Source organism: Periplaneta americana, chromosome 13 (genome assembly GCF_040183065.1).
Source record: "Periplaneta americana isolate PAMFEO1 chromosome 13, P.americana_PAMFEO1_priV1, whole genome shotgun sequence".
NCBI classification, from domain to species: domain Eukaryota; kingdom Metazoa; phylum Arthropoda; class Insecta; order Blattodea; family Blattidae; genus Periplaneta; species Periplaneta americana.
In genome coordinates this window covers 135,734,033-135,754,191 of record NC_091129.1, presented here as the reverse complement: position 1 = coordinate 135,754,191, position 20,159 = coordinate 135,734,033, and the positions used below count along the sequence as shown (strand labels likewise).

Sequence of the window (20,159 nt, the reverse complement as noted above, 5' to 3'; positions counted from 1 at the left end):
ACTGCCATCTCGTGTTTGTTTATTGTGGACAGGTGGCAATCCTGGCGGTTGTTCTCTTCAAAGTGCCACCTATTTTAACATAGGGATGAGCAATCTGTTATATATATATATATATATATATATGATCTGGGATCATAGTTACAATTATAATGTGACTAGCGCTTTTGCTGTGTGTAACATCATCAGATCTAAAAGAGTAACGTATATCAAAATGTTAAATGTTATGTTTTATTTAACAACACTCGCAACTGCAGAGGTTATATCACCAGATGTGCCGGAATTTTGTCCCGCAGGAGTTCTTTTACATGCCAGTAAATCTACTGACATGAGCCTGTCGCATTTAAGTACATTTAAATGCCATCGACCTGGCCCAGGATCGAACCTGCAACCTTGGGCATAGAACGCCAGCGCTATACCAACTCGCCAACCAGGTCGACAACATATATCAATATTATGAACACAAAAACATGAACAGTATGCAAGTGTAATATGACCTTGCAAAATACATGACGAAGAATATAAAATCATTGGATACAAACAATGTCATATTGCTGACTGCACCAACAAAGAATTGCGAGCAAAACCAGTTATTTGGATGTACAATTATTTACAAAAGTAGGTTTCAATATTTTTTGAGTGTAAGTAGTGTCCTACAAAGTCAATGTATTAGAATTGCCAGATAACTTACGTTAAAATAGAAGTCTTCAAAGAAATTACAATGTTTGCTGTAGATGCACAAAATAACAAAGTTGAATAGGATAATGCTTTGCAGCAAATGTCCACCGTATATAGTCCATACTTCAGAACGTCCATATGATAAAACGTCCATAAGGTCAAAATGTCCATACGACAGAAAGGCCATATGATAAAACGTCCGTTAGGTCAAAATGTCCAAGTTCAAAAGAAAATTCTGCTTGAATAGAACACAATAAATTTTATTCCATAACTCGTATCAATAAGTTATTAATCATCGGGAACCGGAGCCCCACTTTTAAGATGGTAACTAATACTTTTAAGATTTAAGAGAATTTCTCCTTTTTCTTTGTACCTGTTGTAGTTTCTAACAATCTGGAGAATTTGTCTTTGATTCATCAAATACATTTCATTCCTGGCTCTTTAATTTGTGTATGCCTCACTCTTGCTTGCAATATTTTTGTCCAAATTTCATTTTCTTCGCACTTTAGGCACTGTATAAATCGCCAAGTGGATGGATGTACTGTACAGCCATCACACAGTGAAGAAGATTGTGCCAGTCTTCTACCGTGTTGTTTGTGTGCTGCATGCCTTTCAAGCTTGGGAGGTTCATGATCTTGTATCGCCAATATATTTTTGTCCTATCTCTATTAAAGTCATAATCTTGGTACAGGTATCCACGAAAAGAAAGAAGTGGCTTACTCTTCTGTGATGGCACTAACTGAAGATTTCTTTCTGTCTTTAAAAAATTCATTTGAAAATTTTTACTTAGGTTACTATAACTACCATGAACAATGGATATAATGTACATTATAGAGCTATGGACATTATGACTCTGAACATCAGAGTCAAGTGGACATTATAGAACTATGGACATTTTGACTCTGTCGATTTAACATGGACATTTTTAATGTGGACATTATTCCATGGACATTTTGACGTATGGACATTATAATCCTGGACTTTATATCTGGTAACCTGCAGCAATCATCATGACGCAAAGTTATGAGTACATATTGAAAAATAGAAAGTGATCAGGTGGAGATATGTGGTGCTTCATAGATGATTGTGTGATGAGTCAACATATGATGGTAGAGACTTGATTAATCTTGCTCAGGATAAGGACCTATGGCGGGTTTATGTGAAGGTGGCAATGAACCTCCGGACTCTCTAAAAGCCGTAAGTAAGTAAAGAAACTTAAAGTATTTGGAAAGTGAAGTGAATATTGATGGTAAGATACGACATGAAATTACTAGAAGTATACTGTATAGTGGTAGATGTTACCAACAAGCGAAAGGTTTACTAAAGAACAGAAACATATCTGCAAAGTAGAAGAAAATCATGGATAATTCATATTTTAAACAATTCTTGACATATGCAGCAGAAACTTGGACTATGACAAAAAAAAAAAAGATCAGAGCAGAATTCAGGCAACAGAGCTGAAAGTCCTTAAAAATATAGTACAGAAAAAACGAAGAGATAAAGTTAAAAATAATTTTTGAGAAATATTTTGGGTGAAGAGAGATTACCAAAGAATGCACTGCAACTGAAAGTAAAAGGGGAAAATCCTGTTGGAAGACATAAACAAGATGGGATGATCAAATAAAGAGAGATGTTGAAAAAAGAGGGGAAACCATGACAAGAAGTAGTAGAAGAGAATAGCTGAGAGGACCATAACAGATGCAGAATGCTATCTCATACTCCACTTTACTACCAGGGACATGAATCTAGATCAGACATGCTCATGGCGAGCATATTGTACTGTGGCCGCGCCTGGTGTACTGGAAACCTATTCTAAATGTAAACAGACAATGTCGCTCATTCAAACCTAGCGTAACCAAGCAGTAACATCTCTCGCAGTTTGTAAAATGGATAGACCTACTGATACTGTATTGTATTCATTTATTTGTTCCTTTATTAATTAATTCATTTACTTTTCTATTTATTACCCAATTACTTATTTAATTACTGGTACCAGTACTTCTTTCTTTATTTATTTTTTATTTCTTCATTTCTTTTTTGTTTCTTTATTTCTCTCTTTATTTGTTTATTTATTTATTATTTATTTCGTTCTTTATTTATTTATTATGGTAGAGATAAGGTCATTCGACAGATAATGGAGAAAAAAATGGGAGTATAAGGGTACAGTGCATCAGTTATTCATAGATTTCAAAAAGGCATATGACTCGGTTAAGAGAGAAGTTTTATATGATATTCTTATTGAATTTGGTATTCCCAAGAAACTAGTTCCGTTAATTAAAATGTGTCTCAGTGAAACGTACAGCAGAGTTCACATAGGTCAGTTTCTGTCAGATGTGTTTCCAATTCACTGTGGGCTAAAGCAAGGAGATGCACTATCACCTTTACTTTTTAACTTTGCTGTAGAGTATGCCATTAGGAAAGTCCAGGATAACAGAGAGGGTTTGGAATTGAACGGGTTACATCAGCTGCTTGTCTATGCAGATGACGTGAATATGTTAGGAAAAAATCCACAAATGATTAGGGAAAACGCGGGAATTTTACTGGAAGCAAGTAAAGAGATAGGTTTGGAAGTAAATACCGAAAAGACAAAGTATATGATTATGTCTCGTGACCAGACTATTGTACGAAATAGAAATATAAAAATTGGAAATTTATCTTTTGAAGAGGTGGAGAAGTTCAAATATCTGGGAGCAACAGTAACACATATAAATGATACTCGGGAGGAAATTAAACACAGAATAAATATGGGAAATGCCTGTTATTATTCGGTTGAGAAACTTTATCATCCAGTCTGCTGTCGAAAAATCTGAAAGTTAGGATTTATAAAACAGTTATATTACAGGTTGTTCTGTATGGTTGTGAAACTTGGACTCTCACTTTGAGAGAGGAGCAGAGATTAAGGGTGTTTGAGAATAAGGTGCTTAGGAAAATATTTGGGGCTAAGAGGGATGAAGTTACAGGAGAATGGAGAAAGTTACACAACACAGAATTGCATGCATTGTATTCTTCACCTGACATAATTAGGAACATTAAATCCAAACGTTTGAGTTGGGCAGGGCATGTAGCACGTATGGGCGAATCCAGAAATGCATATAGAGTGTTAGTTGGGAGGCCGGAGGGAAAAAGACCTTTAGGGAGGCCGAGACATAGATGGGAAGATAATATTAAAATGGATTTGAGGGAGGTGGGATATGATGATAGAGAATGGATTAATTTTGCTCAGGATAGGGACCAATGGCGGGCTTATGTGAGGACGGCAATGAACCTCCAGGTTCCTTAAAAGCCAGTAAGTAAGTAAGTAAGTAAGTATAATTATCTAACTATGAAATTATTGGAGACTGAAGTATTTTATGCAACAATAAGAGAACTTACAAAGAGAACAGAACAAGTACCGGCACTACATTTAAAGTGATTTAAAATTCCCAATGAGAGGAACGGTTTCTTTCTGTTCCAACTGGCGAACATGCCAAACGCTTAGTGTGTGAACACTGTTATAGTAAAAATGTAACATTGAGCCACATTACAACACCAAGCATGCTCAAACACATAATAATACTGTTGGAGATGAGCGTATGCAACTAATAGAAAATTTAAAGCAATCTGTCATAAGTGAGGTAAGTTGTTTTAGGAAAGTAAAGTACTGGTACTGTTTCAGACATTTCCCTGCTTATTGCAAAACACAGAAAACAAAACATATATAAGGAAATACATAAAGCAAAATCATAATACTGGAAAACTATGCAGGAAGTATACTACCACGTTTTCACCACTGGTGTGCAAGCCACATGCTAAATTTGATTGCAAGATTCTGAACATTCACTAGAAAATACAAGCTTAAAAAAAAAAAAATTCAAGGAGTTCCATGACAAAATGCTTCAAGCTGTGGAGCAAACAGAACCAACGAACACAGGTTGCTGCGGATCGTATCAAGGACAACTGTTATGTCTATTTGTCAATACCTGAAGTTGAAAGGTGAAAGATTGTATGTAATTTGTTTATAATAATTATTATGGTTTGATAGATATGAAATTCCCGTCTAACAATTGTAATACCTTGTAGTTGATGGTGGGGTTGCGATTTTCAAAGTTCATCAAGCTATACTAGCAGTAGCATAGATCTTCGTGGAGGTCTCTCATGTTGGACAGGCTGGTGTGAGAAACCAGGGAGTGGCAGAACTGGGCCCTATCGACCAAGGGAGCAAACCCCGACAGAAAAGCCGTATTCCCCTCTCATGCGTATCGCGAGATGACGTCATCTGCTCCAACTCAAGGTCACATTGGATATATTAATCCTTAGACCAGCGATCATCAGCAAAGTGCACCCTCGGGCTAGCTCTCTTACCTGCGGATAAGAGATGCACTAGCGTGCATCCAGGCTGCTGGCGGGTATACTTTCTCCCTCTCCCTTCTGCACGACGGTGCATATTCCAATGTGCACTCCTTACCCATTACCCATTTCAGCAAGTGCTGACAACCCCTGACTTAGACTGTCCATCATTATTTACTTCATTGGAATATGTCTTGTAGTTTAGAAATTATAGGCATGACAAAACTGACCTTAAAATGTATTAGTCGACTTTCTGGGATGACAGTGCATGCAGGTCCATGAGGCAAAGAGGTGGCAGCCCCACCACTGGACTTACCCAGCTATAGGCTGGTAACTTATAATGGAGCAATTTTCCATATACTCAAAGGATTACAAATTTGACCATATCGGCAATGGACAGATCAATAGTCACAGAACGGACATTGGTTATCCAGAACTGCAAAGGGATGGAGGAGCAGAAGAAGAAGAAGAAGAAGAAGAAGAAGACGGTTCCAATAAATTGAATATCCCGCTGTTCAACAATCGACCTTTTGCAATGTAGTTACAGGAGAAGCGAAGCGAGCACATCAAGTCGGCCGTGGTTAAATGATATTAGTACTAAAATAATTTTACAGATGGCACGACTAGGAAATCACATTACATTTTGAAATCGATATCCGGTGATGTAAACATAACAGAAATAAAACATTTGTAGATGTCGGAAAATTAATTAAAGTACTTTTAACACTTAAATTTTACATTAGGCCGCAATTTGTTTTTTAGAAAAATTTGAATTTTTATGATAGTGAACAAGCTTCCTGTATTATTGGTGTTTCTTACCAATATTGGTAATACTGTTAGATATTGTGCTGATTTGCTAAAGTGGTGAACATTTGTGTCTGGTGTGGCTCTTTTATCTTAATCGTTATATTTATAATATCCTACAATGGGTGTGCCGAAGTTTTTTAGATGGATAAGTGAAAGATATCCGTGTCTAAGTGAAGTTGTTAAGGAATATCAGGTAGTGTTTTTGGATTATTAAGAATGCTGCAAAATGTGTTAAGGTTATACCAACTGATGATGAATTACCTTTCTCTTGTAATTACAGATTCCTGAATTTGACAATTTGTACTTGGATATGAATGGTATTATTCACATGTGTTCACATCCAAACGATTTTGACCCACATTTTAGAATAACGGAAGAAAAAATCTTTAAGGATATATTTCATTACATTGAGGTGAGTCAAATATTTTAATACATTGATATTTGAGGAATTCAAATTGTACTATAAATTGAAGTGGATTAACTCTAATCATATCTTAATTACGTATTCTAATTTTACAGGTTTTATTTCGAATGATTCAACCACAGAAACTGTTCTTTATGGCTGTTGATGGTGTTGCTCCAAGAGCCAAAATGAATCAACAAAGAGGTCGTAGGTAAGCAATATATAGGCGACAAATACTAAATGAAATACATAAAATATCATGCTTGTAAATGTGTAGCCTTGTGTAGTTTATGTGTTTATTGTTTTTTCGTGAGTTGTCATTACGTACCATTGTTTATTTTTAATTAAAGAAGTACATATCTTCTGTAATACCTTTGTCTGATTTAGCAGCAAGATTTCAAGATTCTATTGGAAGAAAGAGCTTACAACAAGTTACACAACTCATGCTGACAACAAGCACTTTTCTTTGATATTCTCTGCTTACGTTTCCTACTGTCAAATGAAGGAAGTGTGACAGCCGAGAAATGATTGTATGATCAGTTGATTGAGAACATAAAATTTTATAACATATTAGTCTGAAAGTCTCCTAGATTGGTTGAATAATTAATTAGCCTAATTAATATAAGAAAAAATCTTAGTATAGTAAATGTAATATAAGTATAAATAATTATCTTAAACATTAAGCTTAATAGGAGTTGAAACGTAGGTAATTCTCCAAATTAACTGTATCACTGCCGCAAGAGATCCAGGAGGAATTAATAGGACAACAGACTTTGATAGAGTTGCTAGGTGTCCATGCCTATCATACGGGATGTCTTGTCCTGTATGAAATCCATACAGGACACCAAAATCCCCGTATTTACGGACATTATGTCATAGATAGGCAACGGTTTTTAGTCTTTTAGTCTGTTCCTTTATTGTTTGTACGGAAACAGTCTCTTTTTAATTAACATAAGTGTTTTTAGAAACGTCACAACAAATACATTCGAAACTCGACAATTCTACAGAAGAACTAGACCAACGGAGATACTGCACCATTTTTTTAACAATTGTTTACTACGATTAGTATAGAGAGTATCGTCACCTTAATGGCATGTGCTGATGAGACATGTAATTTGTCCAGGTCTGTGGAAATTTCTGTACGTGATGTTTGGGGAAGTGAACTGCATCACAGCAAGAAAGCATTTTTAGTGCCAGTGGAGATGCAAATTTCTGGACAGTGGATTTTTGGGGCCTGGACCACACCAGTATAAAAGCATTTTTGGTGTCTGTAGAGATAGAGATTGTTGTCGAAGGAGGTCATATTTCGACATATCGAACAATCATATTTTACATTTTAATGGTGGTCGCTCATGATGTGGACAATATGGCGGCAATAGATCCATTCATCACTATGTACAACAAGTGAATAGTTCTAAGTTATTCTATGAAAAGTATTGGATACCAGGAAGTAAAAACCACGTGCTTAGTACTTTATATTATTCGTAGTACGCAATTGTTAAAGGAAAACTGGTCGCTCATTTGTTCTATTCTTCTATCCAACTATCTCTGTTTCAGATAAAAGTAATTTTATTCCCAAGCAACAGTTGTGCATCGAGGGCAATGAAGGGCAATGCTACAGCTAAAAAATGATCTACTTTTGTGTGTGTGTGTGTGTGTGTGTGTGTGTGTGTGTGTGTGTGCGTGCGCGTGCGCGTGCGTGATCACACATACTACATACACTCCAACAATCGGTAATTAATGCTGCACAACTATTGGCTGAGTAGTAAAATTATTTTAACTGAAACAGAAGAAGCTAGAGATTGAAATTTATTTGTTTTATTGTCACATTCCTAAAGACATTGTCCTTAATAAAATACTGATTGCTGTGATATTTTCTACAACATAATATCCACAAAAAAAATTGGGGGGAAAAAAATAAATAAGAACTTTGACAGTCTATGGCATACCATGCTTTTTTTTTTTAAGCGCTTCAGTAAAGCGCTTCATGCCTTTTCTACAGCAAAATGAGGGTCGAAAAAAAACGTAAGTAGGTCAAGTGACTGTAAAATGGTGGACAATTAATATTGGCTTCTATTACTTCAGTAATAAATGTAACCTTAAAAGAACCGAACATGTTAAATAGTTTCGACTTCCATGATAATGATATAGAATTATTATTACTAGATGATTTTAACAATAATAAACATTGCAAAAGACCAAAACATGCATTCCGCCATGATGGATCGTGCAGCAAACTCGTAAAGCGATCTTTTGATTTGCTGCACACTTGCTACAGCGCTGCTGGAGCGACGGTGAAGCAAATGTAATAAAAGAACGGCCTTGCTGCAGCGCTTTACATCTTGCTTTAAAAAAAAAACGCACGGATACTGCTCGTTAATATGGGATTTTCGGTGTCCTTTATGAGACCTGTATGGGACAAGATTTTGTGATGTTAAATGCGAGATCTGACAAACCTAATCTGATTCGACCCCAGGACCATAGTGTAATTGAAAAGATTCATGACCCACTGGGAATGAAGCCTGCAACCTTCGGCTTTGTAGCATAGCACCTAAATCACTATGCTACCACATGCCCCTATAATACTGCATAACTGCTGAAAATTACTTCCATCTTCGTATCAGTTCTTTTACAGGACATGACCTCTGTAAGTGACCATATTGATATATTTCGTGAGTCCACACCTGTGGAGTAACGGTCAGCGCGTCTGGCTGCGAAACCAGGTGGCCCAGGTTCGAATCCCGGTCGGGGCAAGTTACCTGGTTGAGGTTTTTTCGGGGGTTTTCCCTCAACCCAATACGAGCAAATGCTGGGTAACTTTCAGTGCTGGACCCCGGACTCATTTCACTGGCATTATCACCTTCATATCATTCAGACGCTAAATAACCTAGATGTTGATACAGCGTCGTAAAATAACCCAATAAAATAAAAAAAATATATATATTTCGTGAGTGACACTGCATACATGTAACTAACATTTAAGTGCTCACGTGGGCTATTATTATAGCCCATTTTTTGTTATAGTGCTATGATATCTTCGTGAATCAAGTGACGACATTTTCTTTTTGTGTATCTTTCCTGCACACTTGTAACAGTGCATCAGTGGTGTTATAGTTTGTGACTTGACCAGAGTGAGAGTGATTATTAAACCCGTAACTCTATTTTCGAAGCAACTTCACATAAATACAGAGTGAGTCAGAACTTTCTCCGCACTAGTGGAATAAACGAGAGTGCACTAGGTACGGAGAATGAATGTTGTTGTTTAGTCAACTGTCCGAAGACAAGTTTGAACCTCACAAATGATACCAATAAGGCACCACTTATCAGACAACTAGGCCAGGAGATAGTGGGGTGCGACAAATCCTAAATATGGCAATAATAAATAAATAATATTGAAATTCCAAAACACTTACCTACTCTACAGAAGATGTTGAAAATGTCGTCCATTTTCTTGAAGACATAGATCTACCCGCTTCACCTTATTTTCAAAAACCTTGATCAAAGTTTCCTGACTCACTGAATTGAAAAAAATCTGTTATTGCATATTTTAATTCATCAATCGTGGTAGGATTGGTCTGGTACACTTTAGATTTAGCTGCTCCCCAGAAGAAATAATCAGGAGGCATTAGATCGGGGGATCTTGGCGGCCACAATCCTTGTGAAATTATTCTTTCACTGAAAACCTCTTCTAACAATTGCATAGATCGGATAGATGTATGAGCTGTGGCACCATCTTGTTGAAAGAAACAACTATTTAATTCAATTTCATTTAATTGCCCAATAAAAGGAAACAATATATCTGAGCAATAAACTTCACAGTTTACTTTGTCATTAAAAAAAATTGGTCCTGTAATGCGTGCTCGTGATATGGCACACCATACCCCAATTTTCTGGGAGTGCAATGGTGTTTCATGTAGTGCATAAGGTTTTCGCAGGACCAGATCCGTGTATTCTGTAACCTGAAAGATGAAACCAAGCTTCGTCTGTAAATAATGTTCTGTCTAACACATTAAGACCATGACGACGAATAAATCTTTGAAATCAAACACAATAATTTAGTCTTTTCTCATTATCTGTGGGTTTTAGTTCATGCACTACCGATACCTTATACAGCCGTAATCCTAGTTCATTCTTTAATGCTCTACGCGCACTGGAATAGGATATGTCAGTTTGCTGTGCCAATTTTCTAACCGATTTGTTAGGGCTTTTTAGCATTCGATCAGAAATATCTAACAGTTTGTCTTCCGTTAAAACTGTGGGCCTCCCACACCGTAGAGCATCTTGCACGGAATCTGTCTGGCGAAATTTATTTACCAGATCGCGCACTGTATCCCAATGAGGTAAATTAGAGTTTGGGAAACGTTCTCTAAACTTGTTTCACTTTTTCACTGTATTTGTCACCTTCTGGAAACACATATTCCACTATAAAAGCTCGTTCTTCAACTGAAAACATTTCACGGAATGTATGCACTTGCTGGCTGCAATACACTGACTGAAGGGTGGTTGTGTTTATAACCTTGCCGAGGACGCGCCGGTATTGTTTGCGTGGCTGCCCCCTAAGGAAAGGGAGAAATACCAACCTACACCAGGATATAAGTGTGTCTGCCACTGCGGAGAAAGTTCTGACTCTCTCTGTACAAATAGATTCAAAAATAAAATGTATATCAAATAAAAAAATATGATCTGAAAATGAACAATTAAAAAAAAAATAATTACAAATTGTAACAGATTAAAATAAAGGCAAAATTGTAATCGGCTACAATAGTAGCCCACATGAGCAAATACGTGATTATTATAAGTGAAAGCACTGAAATGTTAATTCATTGATTTAGTCAGATACTGTTAACTGAAGATTTTGCTGTCTAGGTTTCGATCAGCAAAAGAGGCTGAACTACTTGAACAAAAGGCACGCGAGCGTGGAGAAGCACTGCCCACTGCAGAGAGATTTGATTCGAACTGCATTACACCTGGGACTGAGTTCATGGCCAGGCTGCATGAACAACTGAAGTACTTCGTCACATACAAAGTCACTACTGACAGTCAGTGGCAGAAAGTGAAAGTTATCCTGTCTGGCCACGAGGTAAACAAGCAGCTGCCTTTTTTATTTCCTTCAGGATAATCTTTTATCTTTATTTATATTTTATCATTGTGCAAAGTGTAGAGAAAATATTGTGATATTGCAAAACAAATAGATTTCGGAATTTTCAGGAGAAAAACATTTTTTGCACTCACCACACAGGTATGCTAATTTGTCCATGTATCAATTCCTCCTGAACTATAGGACAAATCTTGTTTATCTTCAGTATTTGCGAGTCATTTCGTCCAGGAATACTACTGTACACTAAATGGTACAGTATGTAATTTTTTTTATTAAAAAAGGATATTGTTCTTTATTTAAAAAATAAAGCACGAAATGGAGACACAAAATTTGACCAAATGATGTTCTTTTTTTTTCTTTTTTTTGCATAACATTTTAATAGTTAAGGTAACTTTACAAATGAGTTTGTATAGACCGTTTGTTTCCGAAAATGTTAAAAATTTTTGGATATCCCAGAATGTTAGTCAAATGGGTGGCTTGGACAGAATGCTGTCAGGGTTGGCCACGTAAATTACATGATGCATATTTTACGTACATTACATGTCTATCACTAGAGTGTGTTAACTCTTAAGTACTCCCTGTTTTCCACCTTCTCTATTTATCTTATTTTCAAGCAGTTCCTCTGTTGCTTTGGCTACCTTTCAGCTCGGACGAGACTTGCATCACGAGAAGGTCACGCAGGTTATCTCAATTTTTTTCTCAAGTGACATTCAGTTCAGTTTGTTTGAATCAGTCTCACAGACGTACTATAGTAGTTGCCTGCGTGTATTTAATATACATGTGTTTGTTGTTTCTTTTAATTTTTCGGATTGTTGTGTGGTATAACTGTCATATCTACATGTAAACAAGGCGGAAAAAGCAGGACTTCTAGACAACATGGCTTCCACATTTGAAGAGAAAAAACAAATATCCATGCTCTCGATATGGAGTTCCTATTTGCTTGGAGTGCTTCAGAAATTGAAGGAGTGAATTGTTATAAAAGGTGTTGTGCTAGTTAATTTTTGAAAAATTGGAGAATGAAAAGTATGTTTCTTTTAAGTAAATATTTTCTATTCCAGAAAATTGAACAATAATTGAACAAAATATTTCACTGACATGTTAAAATGTAGTAAATATTAGTATTATATTCTGAATTTTTATTATTTTTACAATATAAAAACATGATAATCGTTTAATAAGTTTGAAAATGAAAATGTTGTGACAAGCACCAAGTCATTACTGCATTGTTTCTCAATTTTCCAAACAACTTAAATTACATATTACAGTAGAGCATCGATTATCCGAATACCGGTCAACCGAAACATCGGTTAACTGAAAGCGTTCCAGTCGGCAAATTTGAATTTGCGCGCACGCCATGTAGAAGTTTCGCTAGCGCTGTTTGCGAGATTTAGCGGCAAAAAAACAAGTCTCAGCTCTGAAGCAAAAAGAAAAAAAGTTGGACTTCTTTTCCTAAACTGTAGACCTACTTTAATGGCCGTTTTGAACCTGTCAAACTTGGCTAGTCAGTTTTGTGTGTTATTTGTGAGACGTGTGATACAAAATATATACAAGTACTGTACGTTCAGTTTTGTGTTTAATATCAATATTTCTTTGTATCATACTTTATGACACCGGTACAGTTTGTTTTCGTAAATGATTGGTTATCCGAAAAATCAATTATCCGAACACCCCCATCCCCAATTGTTTTGGATAATCGATGCTCTACTATATATTATTCTCTAGTCATGTATCAATGGTCAGTATGTTGGAGTTGTAGTGAATAGGACTTCTTTGGCCAGCAGATAAAGGAAAACAAAAGAAGTCAGCATTACTCACAAAGACACTATTCATTACCACAATGATATAAGAAGTTCAGCAGGGGTGAATGCTAGTCACGAAAGTTAGGCTTGCTCTTTTATTCATAAGGGAAGATGGGAGGATATAATAATTCATAATTAATAAAAATAATCAGACCCTCATAAATAATTTATTTTATAATTATGAAATCATTATGAGTCATGGATCATATTCGCTTTTCAGATGTAAAAGTTCGATATAATATAACAAACACGGCCAACAAAACAGTTTATTTAGTTTTTTCGACCCTGCCAACCATTGCATATTGTTGTATTCAGCTGCACTGAACGAGCACACATATTCTCTATAATGTCTGTCTTCTCTTGAATAGTCCTTCGGGAAAATGGATTTAAGATTTCATTAACACACAATTCCGAACTCATTGCAATACTTCAAATTAATGTTTAATAATTAATAATACATTCAGCAGGTAACACATGCATTCCGCTCATACAATTACATTGCACTCGCAAATCACAGCACATTCCCACTGTCAATACTGCTCTGTGTAACGTTAAATAGTCGTTGGTGTAGCTCTCGGACCAGAGCTTCAAACAGCATATAACAGAAGCATGTGCGCCTAGGTCGGACCAAGAAGGAAGGCACTTGTGCGCACATCATATTCTCGCTGTTTCTACGTCTTTCCTGTAGCTCCGAGAAACAAGCAAGCATTGCGATACTTGCGGTGTGCAACCTGCGGATGGTATTACGCCTATACAGTATTCCAAAAATCAAAATAAATTTTAATGTACGTAATCCCATTTTGAGAAATACACATTCTACGAAAATATTGGGCTTGCGCAGCAAGCATAGCATGCCCTGAGAAATCGCCCCTGGAGTTCAGCAAATAATACAAGGTGCTGCAAAGAAGTTAGACGGTTTTAGAATGCCATTTACTGGGCAAGTACAGATCGATCATCATTTGTCAGCTTGTTCAGTGCCATGTTGTGATCATGTAGTCATGGACTGCACAGCATCGTGCTTTTGTTGTTGAGACATTTTTCAAGAATGGTGATTCTGTTATCAAAACTCAGCGCCTCTTTCGTCCCCATTTTCATGTTGGCCACCACAGAGCCGTTCCTTGCCACAATACCATATTGAGATGAGTAGAAAACTTCACATGAACAGCATCAGGTTCAAATAAGAAACCAGGTCTGTATTTTTTAGGAGAACGGGTACACTGTGACAGTAATAGTGAACGCTATGTCTAATTACTGACGAGATTTCTTCAAGGACAACTGCGTAGGCATCTTTGTGGGATTAATAAACAGATGGTATGGTTTCAGCAATGTACTGTCACGGCTCATACAGCTGAAAACTCCATAAAAGTTATGTGCCTCATGTTTCCATGATACATCATATCTCTTCCACACCTGTGGAGTAACGGTCAGCACATCTGGCCGCGAAACCAGGTGGCCCGGGTTCGAATCCCGGTCGGGGCAAGTTACCTGGTTGAGGTTTTTTCCGGGGTTTTCCCTCAACCCAATATGAGCAAATGCTGGGTAACTTTCGGTGCTGTACCCCGGACTCATTTCATTGGCATTATCCCCTTCATTTCATTCAGACGCTAAATAACCTAGATGTTGATACAGCGTCGTAAAATAACCCAATAAAAAAATACATCATTTCTCGGCACGGCAGCATTTCCTAGCTTCCCCGTTCACCTGACCTCATCATCTGCGACTATTTTCTGTGCCGTTATCTGAAGTCAAAAGTGTACATAAACAGGCCCCAAACAATCGATGATCTGAAGACTGCCATTGCCCAGGAAATCGCTAACATTGATGACGAAATGTTGGAAAGAACGACACGTAACTTCAGGGAGAGACTTGAAGAGTTCATGGAAAGAAACGAACTACATTTTGAGGAACGTAATTTTCAAGAAAGCCTAATTGCATGTACCAGTATCAAAATGGCATACATAGCCAGGCTTTTGGGAATAATAAGTTTGTTCTGATTTACATATCCACTGTGTTACTTCCATTTGAAAACTGTCCACCTCCTCTGCTGCACCCTGTACAAAGGTAAAAGATGCTGGTGGGAGCCATGGGGAACACAGTGACAAAATGATGAAAACTGTCACCAGAATTTGATGACTTTTAAATTCTGGATCTGTATCAATGCTGTGAATAGCTAAGCAACATGCGGAAACACTGTGTGGTTTTGATGTATTGTTTCAAAGGATAGAAGAACTGGAATGAATTTTCGCAAGTAATACATTCTGGTAGCCTGGGAACTCAATAATTTACCGGTAATACTTTATCCATGACCATAACGAAAAACATGCCTTTACTAAATACTTTTGCGTTTGTAAAGTAGGCTTTTATTCAACATTACTTTATTCCACTAGTGAGATAAAGACTTTACCTCACAGTTTGAACTTTATCTCACAGTTTATTAGTATTTTCCTAGTACCCGGGTACACACGTATACTTTTCCATTGAACTATTACTCAAGAAGTTACTAGATGTCACTATCTCTACTTCTTTATTACCATTTCTTAAATATACATACACTCAATCTCCTTCTCTTTTCTCTATCTACTACGTCGTAATTTGTGCATTGCATCCATATCTAATATGTATTTTTTTTTTTTTTTTTTTTTTTTTACATTTTGTAATAATTTACCTCTTGGGATGCGAGGAGACTTGAACCTGCGAAGTTGGGTTTATAGGATTTTAAAACTTTTAAAACAACACGCGTTAGCAAGCTGAGCTAAACGGACACGATGATAAAATACGTTTTAATATTCCTCTTAAGTTTACAGAAGTAAAATGAGAAATTATTTTAATCACATTATTCCCGTGAACACTTCTGAATAATCCCTGAAACTTCAAAAAGACGAAAATACATTTTTAAAATGAAAAAAAATATATATTAAAATTATATAATTAATTATAATTTGTTATTTATCCAACGCCTTAGATACCATTCTTCACTAATCATGGCCTCCTACATCATAACCTACCTAGTACACGTATCAATTCTAAAATCCATGCCATGATATGTGATTATATGAGGACTTATTTTCATCATATTTTCTTTTATAAAACATCATTTTTCGTTATGGTCATGGATAAAATTACGTATGGTACTTGTGAGCGTGATCTTTATTGCGCTCATGTAATTTAAGCACTCGGCTGACGCCTCGTGCTTAAATCTTTCCCACTGCCTGCTGGATCACATCCGATGGCTGCTTATTCTGCCTGCTCAATCAAAGTTATTTTACCGCTAGGTGGCAGGCAGTGCCCACCGCTATTAACATCAGTATATGCAAATGTCATTACCTGCCACCTAGCGGCTGTTTGCGCATAATCGTTGACTGGGCAGGCAGTTTACGCAGCTATAGGATGCGATCCAGCAGGCAGTGATCTTTCCACTCGCGCAATAAAGATGCACTTACCTCACAAGTACCATAAATAATTATTATTTAATGTATTACAGCAAATTTTGAATTTATTACATATTTTACACTTGACAAATTACACATTTTTACGTGTGTTTTACTAATCGTGTAGAAATTAATTTTTTTTTGCATAACTTCCCAACCCTGATTGCCACAATAAAAGTCAGTTCTGAGTGCACGTTACTGCATTGAAAATGGGTTAGACGCACAGTGACTTTTTGCTTTTTCTGTATAACATATTTCCTTTTCGTAACAATAACTGATCTATAAGTATAATTTTATTTGTTGTACTTGGTTAAACCAAGATGAATTTTTGAATATGATTGCAGGATGAAAATATCGTTTCTTTGTTATACCATTGCTTTTCAATGTTGTAGACTCCAGGAGAAGGAGAACACAAGATCATGGACTATATTCGTTATATGAAATCCCAACCTGGATATGATCACAATACAAGACATTGTCTATATGGACTGGATGCCGATCTCATTATGTTGGGGCTCTGCTCCCATGAACCACACTTCTCTCTCCTCCGTGAGGAAGTGAAATTTGGGCGAAAAGCTAAGCACCAACAGCGCACATCCACTCCTGAAGAAACCAAATTCTTTCTTTTGCATCTCTCCTTGATGCGGGAATACCTAGAGCTGGAATTTGGAGCTCTGAAGACTCTCCTACCATTCCCCTTCGACTTAGAGAAAATCATAGATGATTGGGTGAGTTGATATTGTGAGCTTCTAAGTTTTATTAAGATTACGGACATGTAGGTGATGATGATTATGATTGTAAGATACTTACGCTTATTTACAGGTACTGATGGGATTTCTTGTAGGTAATGATTTTATACCTCCCCTTCCTGACATGCACATAATCAATGGAGCATTGCCCACCTTGTACAAAGCATACATTGATATTCTTCCTACACTTGGAGGTAAGTTTTGTTTATTTAATGATATTGCATGTTGTCACAAAATGTGTATTGGGTATAGTAATTTAGTTGACCATTTTAACTACTTGAATTTCTCTTTTTTCTTTTTCTTAACATCTATCTGTATCTCAAGCCTAATCCTATATTTCGTGTTTATAGTGAATATCACTGCTATAGTCGTTTATATAATTTGTTTTTGTTCATTTATTTACGTGGCCCTATATTCAGTTTTTATATAGGCCTACAGTCGACTGCTGATAATTCACGGTAATTATTGCATGGACTTCTGCGAAGTGTAGAAGATCGCGAATTACCCGCAGAATCCAGTAAAAATTACTCTTGACAGGTTTAATTACTAAAATAAACTTCAAAATCAAGTGCAAAATGTGAAACAGTGCAAAATATTTGGAACATAATATTTATTTTAGTAGATTATTTTACGACGCTTTATTAACATCTAAGGTTATTTTAGTGTCTGAATGTCATGAAGGTGATAATGCCGGTGGAATGAGTCCGGGGTCCAGCACCGAAAGTTACCCAGCATTTGCTCATATTGGTTTGAGGGAAAACCCTGGAAAAAACCTCAACCAGGTAACTTGTCCCAACTGGGAATCGAATCCGGGCCACCTGGTTTCGCGGCCAGACGTGCTAACCGTTACTCCACAGGTTGTGGACCATTATAATATTATAAAGTACAGCGGCGAGGTAGAATCTTAAAACAGGAAAGACAAATTTTACAAAAATAATGTCATCTTTTATGTTTGGTTTCTTAGAGGATTGTTCATATCTTTCTGATTTCAGATCGCAAATTTTATTTTCTTGCTTTTGGGACTTTCCAGCTGTGTTCCATTGTAAGATATTTAGTGACGTGGAGAGCTTTTTATGAGATCTATTTCTTGAAATCTCCTGACCTGAAGATCCGATTGTGGGACTGTTACTCCGGAGTTTTTAGATCCAGGAAGCATAATCTCATATTTTGTTCGCTACTTTTTAAGTCATTTGGCATTATCCAGGGTGCACCACATGGAGGCAACTTATGTTACACTGCAAGAAGCTAGAGAGCTAGGCTTAAATGCCAAAATAGCACATTGGATACCAACCAACCAACCAGGTTTAAAATTTTTTACGAGTTAGGAAGAGGGCGTAAATGGAGTAAGAAAATGACAACATTAATTGGCCTCCCCCCCCCCCACCACACCAAAAAAGGATCACAAATTAATTGCACGCGAATTATAAGTAGTTGACTGTGTTAAGTTTCTTTTTAATGAAAATTAATCAAGTGTCAAAATGCTTATAGTGTTTAAAACAATTTTGAACACTTTGTTTAAAACGTTTTGTTTTAATCATGCAAACTTTGTATGGGAATTACAAGACAATAAATTATAAGATTACATAATATTGCAGATTCGAAATATAAAACAACTTCTCAAAATTCATACAATTGAAACAAAGCTTCTTCTAATGACTCAGCATGCTTATTTTTAATTATGTGTGGCTGTATTTTGTAAGAAGCAGTTCTCTGTAAATACCTTTGATTAGATTAGATTGTTTATTGCAGTCCTTGAACTCAGTTACATGTGTTTAAGACAACTGAAACTAGAGTAAGTCAGAAAGAATTTATACCGCTACAAATTACATGTACTTGAACACAGTTTCTAGATAAAACAGACTACAGGCTAAATAACAATAATTATTTTTTAGAGTAAAGAACTTGAGAATGTAGGTAGTTTTTGAGAGCAAATGTAAATAATCAATTTTTATTGTTTATTAATCATTTTGTATGTAAGGAATTAAAAACCTTTATTACTTACTTACTTACTTACTTACTTACTTACAAATGGCTTTTAAGGAACCCGAAGGTTCACTGCCACCCTCACATAAGCCCGCCATCGGTCCCTATCCTGTGCAAGATTAATCCAGTCTCTATCATCATATCCCACCTCCCTCAAATCCATTTTAATATTATCCTCCCATCTACATCTCGGCCTCCCTAAAGGTCTTTTTCCTTCCAGTCTTCCAACTAACAGTCTATATGCATTTCTGGATTTGCCCATACGTGCTACATGCCCTGCCCATCTCAAACGTCTGGATTTAATGTTTCTAATTATGTCAGGTGAAGAATACAATGTGTGCAGTTCTGCGTTTATACATTCATAATATAAAACGTTTAAAATTTAATGAGGTTTAGCCTTTGGACCACAGGACGTCCAAGATTTATTATTGCCCCGACCAGATGGAATATGGCCTTAAAGACATTCAGACATAATTCCACAAATGGTAGCTTTGCACCACTAGTTCCTCGACTGTGTGTGTGTAGTGTAAAACCTAAATAGATATAAAATGAACAGTGCATTTTATGATGAAGACAGTTTTTCGAAAATGTTTCGTTATACACTCGTTTCTAATTAAATATTTCGGAGGATTTCTAGAACTGCCTTGTGCCATTACATTTGTGCTGCTTTGCTTTCTAAGTTAAAATCATTGTGTTACATGTGTATGCCTGTCTGTTCGAAGAATTAAAAAAAACTGTCTGAAGATACTCTTGTAAATTATTCTGAAGATCTTGAATTAACATCTTATCTTAAAAGAAAAATAACTGGTTTGATAAGAAAGGATGGTTACATTTATTTTAACTTTAGGGTCTTAACTAGAGTTGGGTCGATTCATGAACAAATCGTTCATT

At 36.4% G+C, this 20,159-nt stretch overlaps 1 protein-coding gene across 4 annotated transcripts in view; it reads left to right on the top strand.

Moving 5' to 3' along the window:
* Positions 1-5,675: 5,675 nt before the first annotated feature.
* The window catches only part of pcm (5'-3' exoribonuclease pacman), an 84,000-nt gene continuing 69,516 nt past the window's right edge, over positions 5,676-20,159 (top strand). For 3 of the 4 annotated variants that reach the window (XM_069844295.1, XM_069844293.1, XM_069844294.1), the window contains exons 1-6: positions 5,778-6,001; positions 6,089-6,220; positions 6,328-6,422; positions 11,078-11,291; positions 16,929-17,264; positions 17,359-17,479. In XM_069844295.1, the coding sequence (XP_069700396.1) occupies positions 5,927-6,001; positions 6,089-6,220; positions 6,328-6,422; positions 11,078-11,291; positions 16,929-17,264; positions 17,359-17,479 (973 nt within the window). In that variant the 5' untranslated portion in view covers positions 5,778-5,926. Of the gene's footprint in view, positions 6,002-6,088; positions 6,221-6,327; positions 6,423-11,077; positions 11,292-16,928; positions 17,265-17,358; positions 17,480-20,159 lie in introns of all 4 variants that reach the window. The other variant, XM_069844292.1, reaches the window with a different exon arrangement.